Source organism: Calliphora vicina, chromosome 4 (assembly GCF_958450345.1).
Source record: "Calliphora vicina chromosome 4, idCalVici1.1, whole genome shotgun sequence".
NCBI classification, from domain to species: Eukaryota; Metazoa; Arthropoda; class Insecta; order Diptera; family Calliphoridae; genus Calliphora; species Calliphora vicina.
In genome coordinates, this window is record NC_088783.1 from 14556531 (window position 1) to 14561915 (window position 5385).

General features: G+C 32.1%; 1 protein-coding gene across 1 annotated transcript; it reads left to right on the forward strand.

The window, feature by feature from the left end:
* Positions 1–3917: 3917 nt before the first annotated feature.
* On the forward strand, positions 3918–5075 carry LOC135956840 (putative uncharacterized protein DDB_G0271606). Its single transcript, XM_065507436.1, has 2 exons — positions 3918–4021; positions 4087–5075. Exons 1-2 carry the CDS (start codon positions 3958–3960, stop codon positions 5073–5075), a joined length of 1053 nt encoding a protein of 350 aa, XP_065363508.1. The 5' UTR covers positions 3918–3957.
* Positions 5076–5385: the final 310 nt, after the last annotated feature.

Genomic DNA, 5385 nt, shown 5'->3' on the forward strand with positions numbered 1-5385 from the left:
TGATAAGGCTTGTTTGGTATTGAAAATGGACAATATTGGTTCATGATTTTACCTGGGCTCCATACTAATTTTGCATAAAAAGAATGAAGAAAATCGGACAACATTTTTCCCTAGTCCTCATACAAGGTCCCCCTCAGAAAGTGGACATAAACTAGTTTTATATGAACCTAAATCTTTCAACACATATTGGTGGGTATGCAAAATTTATTTATTTTGATATACAGTAGAACACAAAACCGTTCACAAAAAGTCCCGAAATTTTTGTATTACGGAAGAATTTTATTATTCTCTATGTATGTGAAAAATATTAATTAATATTAAAAGAGTATCAATTTTCTAACTTAACAATACAAAAAACTAAATTAAAAAATCGGATTAAATACAATATATTACATTTAAAACAAAAGTCGGTGTGAACAGTTTTGTCCCTTCTTTTAAAAACAGAGTAATTTTAAAAAGAATATTTTGCATGACCACCACGTGATTTTTTTAGTATTCTTTCTGGAATACTATTTACAAGATTTTCCGAAATGTTTAGGCTTATATTTTGCCATGCTAGAAGGGCTCGCTCGATAGGGTTTAAATGTGTGGACTGGGAAGGCCATTCCAGCTGTTTCATTTCGTTATCAACAAACCACCCCCAAATTCCATAGTTTGACATATATTACGATCTTGTACCACAACGCGTTTATCAACCCATGTCCATTAGTGTGTCCCAAAAAAAGTTTTTGTTTTTATTTCAAGCATAATTTGAAAGCTTATAGGGTAGAATATTTTTGAGATTTTTTTCAGATTTTTCGCAAGTGGTTTAGAGGTCGCTCAAGTCGAGTTTTTGCCAAAAATCGGGTTTGTCGGCCTTTTTTTGAGTTTTATTCATAACTTTGTCAAAACCCACGATTTTCAATACTTTTGAGGACGTAGTTTAAAATAAAAATGCCCATGATTTATTTTTGTGTGCAAACGTTTTTAGTTTTTGCAATTGTTTTGGACACACATGGACATTAGGGTGTCCCAAATTATGCTTGGGTCACCCTAATGTCCATGTGTGTCCATCTGACAACACCAGATTAGTTTTTGTTTCATCAGACCAAGTAACGTGTTTCCTATCATCAATGGTTTCGTACTATTTAACGAACTTTAATCGAGCCTTACGATGCCTTTGACTTAATTTTTTTTTTATAATCATTCTTGCTTTAAGTCTGTAAGACATCTTTGAATTATTTGTCACTACCGTTGACTCCATGAGCCTCCCAAGCACGTAAATAGTTTCCACCGCAGTATTTCTACCTTCTGAAACGATTAAGCGCCTTGACATTCGAGCATCGGCAGAAAATAGCTTCGGTGGACGACCACCACAATTTCGTGGAACTGATAAATTATTTTGTTTTTTATCTTATTGATAAGTCCGATAGAAACTTTGTATTTTTTCGCAACTAATCTGTTCACATGTAACTTCGTGCACCTGTGATTCAAGCAACGTATAAAAGTTCCGTTAGTTTCAGAGTGAAATACCAGATAATAGTAAATAGAGTGCTTAACAATTTACAAAAGGAAAATGTTATCGGAGCAGTTGTTATGTGCAACAACAGTTTTGTATTCTACTGTATATCCCATTCGCATCCCACTCAGCGACAAAAAAACTTTTAAAGGAAAAGACCTAAGCTTTCTTTTGAGCAAAAAGAATAATTAAAACAAGTAAGAGTGCTATATTCGGCTGTGCCGTATCTTATATACCCTTCACCAAATTATACTTAAAAATTTTAAATATTTTTTGGTAAACAAAATCTAATTTTTTTTCTGGTTGTTTTTTTCATTTTTTGTAAAAAAAATTTTTCGATTGTTATTTTAAATTTAAAATTTTTTTTTTTTTAAATTTTAATTTTTTTTTTTAAATTTTCCAACTTACTATGGTCTTATATACGTCGTTGCAAATGTCTTTGAAATATCTATCATTAGATATCTATATTGTCTATATTAATGACTTAGTAATCCAGATATAGGTCAAAAATCGTGGTTATCTTGGTTTTTTCCTCATATCTCAGCCGTTTGTGGACCGATTTTGCTGATTTTAAATAGCAAAATTCTCGAAAGCATGTCTGACAGAATTATTGAAGATTTGGATCCTGAAGATATCTGGGGTCTTCAGAAAATTGATTTCAACAGACAGACTTAATCGACTCCGCTATCTATAAGGATACAGTATATATATACTTTATGGGGTCGGAAATGAAAAATGTAGAAATTACAAACGGAATGAAAAACTTATATATACCCTTCTCACGAAGGTGAAGGGAAATCAAATATGTATTCATGGAAAATATCTAAGCTTTCTTTTTAGAAAAAACGGCGCATTTTGAAAAAAGTCCAAAAGTTTTTGATTTCAGAAAAAAATATTAAAAATTTGCAATTTTTGTTTAAATATTTTTTTTCGAAAGATTGACCTATTTTTGACCCACATATATCTGGATTACTAAGTCATTAATATAGACGATATGGATATCTAATGATAGATATTTCAAAGACCTTTTCAACGACGTATATAAGACCATAGTAAGTTGGACCTACAATGGGTCAAAATTGGAAAAAATATTTTTTTCCCGATTTTTTTTTCCCCAAAAAAAAATTTAAAAAACAAAATTTTTTTTTTTAAAATTAAAAAAAAATAATTTAAGTAACAATTCAAAAAAAAAAAAATTTTACAAAAAATTACAAAAAACAACTTTGGAAAAAAAAATTTTTGTTTACCTAAAAATATTTAAAATTTGTATTTTGAAGTATAACTTGGCTCTCTTACTTGTTTTTTTTAATTTTGTTTACCTAATTATTATTTTTTGAGTTTTATGTTTAACATAAATGAATAATATGATTAATGGACACTGTAAAATGATAGAGTGTCTTGGAATATTAATATTACAAACGGAATGAAAAACTTGACTCTATTCTCATAAATATTATATAACCATTTATTATCACTTTCTAAACAAATGAACTTAACAGTTGGCATCACTATTTATTAAAGCTTTTTCTTTGCAAGTTCAGTTGCAACTATAATATATTTGAATTTTTAATAAAACTTTACTAAAAGCTCTCAATACTTTCAAACTTAATTTATACCAAGCTTACATTATAGTTGATCTTTTACAAACATATCTCTGTTATATAGCTGTTGAGATAAAAGCTTTGACACAGTTTAAAAGCTTAGTTAAACATTCAACAGTTTCATTTAATAGGTTGTGCTTGACAGCCCGTTTCACTATGTGGTCTTAACTTGTTTTAAAACATGAACATTCAAATTGGTCAAATTATTTAGGGTGTTTGTAGGCATTAAATCAAAGCAGCACATTGACCTAAAATGCTTATGGACAGACAATAAAACCTCTGACACTTGATAAAGCTTTGGTAATGGAAACTCTTCTTCATTTGTTTTGTTTTTTATTGTTTTATTATAAATTTAAGCTAAAAGCAAAAACCCAACAGCGATCATAATTTAAGCAAAAGAAAATAAATATTTTAATAAATGATGATTTTTGGTGGCGTTCTTTGAACTTTTGCCACTTCTTTTTTACAATTCTTAAAATTCTTAATGTTTTGCGTTCTTGTTGTTTGTGTAACGTGTTTATTTAAGTTGGCCAAAAAATTGATTTATTCATAGATTCATGTTTAACGCTTTTTTAAGATTTCTTTTCTGCTGTTTTAGTAGCTGTGGGCTAAAAACTGAACTTACCTGTGTATGTGCTTTCTTTCTTTTATTTATTTATTTATTTTAAATCATTCCATTACAAATCTTTGCAGTCTATCGAATAGAATTGTTTGTGTGTTTTTGGCTGTAGGTATTTTTTTGCCGGCAGCTTTTAAACAGAGATTATATAAGATCATAATGAAACTAATGCGCGAGTTTAGTTCTTGGCAAAAGTTCTTGCAGAAGGGACGCAAAATTAGAGGTAGACAAAAATCAAAATGAAATTCTTTACACTGCTGCTCAGTGTAGCATTTTTAGCAGCTGGCATTGCAGCTGTAAATGGTAAGTCAAGCATGAAATTACATTGTGGATTATAAATAAATAAAGTATTGATGGATAATTTACAGGCAAACTTACAAACGAACAACAACATGGCAAGACCTCAATGGCACCTAAGCCAGCTGTCAAGCCCACAGCAGCACCCCTCATGACCTCCACATCAGCCCCCACCAAAACACCCAAAGCTCAAGTCTCACCCACCAAAGCAGCTACAGTGAAAACTTCTATGAAGCCTAAATCCAGCAGCACAACTGCAGGCATTAAAACCGAAATGAAACCCACTGAAAAGACCACCATGGATAAAGAAATGAAAATGGAGGCTTTACCCATTGAAATGCCCGCCACAGTAGATCACCCTATGCAGGCTGAAGAATCAAAACCCCTGGCTGTTACCGGTTTCATAACCAAGAACGGCAATATCTATGAAATTGAGGACAAAAATGGCATTGGTCAAATTCAATCTCGCCAAGCTGACGATGAGGGCCAGCACATTTGCAATTACGGAGCTGTTGTCATTTACAGCGATGTACCCTGCGAACAAGTGACCAACGTTAAAGTAAGTGAAGTTGAGGATAAACCTGCTTTAGATCAAGCTCCAGTCCAGCAAATGCAACAGGTTAACAAACCAGCTGAGAATAACGACAACAAGCCTTCAGATGATAAAGAAAACTTAGATGAACAGAAAAAACCCGAAAAACGCCGTCGTCGTCGTCCCAGCAACAAACGTCGCAACAACAAGAAGAACAAAAAATCTAGCTTGAAGAAACAAAAGCGTCCCAATAACACAAACAACAATAGCAATCGCAAACGCTTACAGCAAAAGCGTCGCCGTCAACAGCAGCAGCAACAACAGTTCAATCGCCGCAAATGGGAACAAGAGGAAGATGATGATGATGACGAAAGTCAACATCAATACAACCGCCGTCGTTGGCAACAAGAGCAGGATGATGATGATGAACGTCAATTCCAAAATCAACGTAGACGTAAACAAAACAAGAACCAAAAACGCCAACAAGCCCAGCGTTACACTTCCGATTATGATGATGCTGACTACTGAACTTGATTTATAGTGAACGAAATTTTAATTTAAATAAATGCTATTTTTTTAAGAAGAAACTATTAAATGTTTTTCAGATTATTTTGGGTGTACAGTAGGGTAAGCCTTATTTTGCACTTTTCGATTTTTAAATGTTTCAAGGTCTAAAATTGTTCTCAGTCATATAAAATCCAAGTGATGAAAATCTGAGCAAAATTTGGTGGTATCATAAGTATTTTATTTGTAGTTTCGAGTTTTGGGTCAAATAATATTTTCTGTAGTTTTTTAAATACAAAATATACAAATTTTCTGATATCGATAACCCATTATA

Coding starts and splice junctions, on each gene's coding strand:
- LOC135956840 (XM_065507436.1), top strand. CDS start 3,958: ATGAAATTCTTTACACTGCTGCTCAGTGTAGCATTTTTAGCAGCTGGC. Junction 4,022..4,086: donor TGGCATTGCAGCTGTAAATG/GTAAGTCAAGCA, acceptor GATAATTTACAG/GCAAACTTACAAACGAACAA.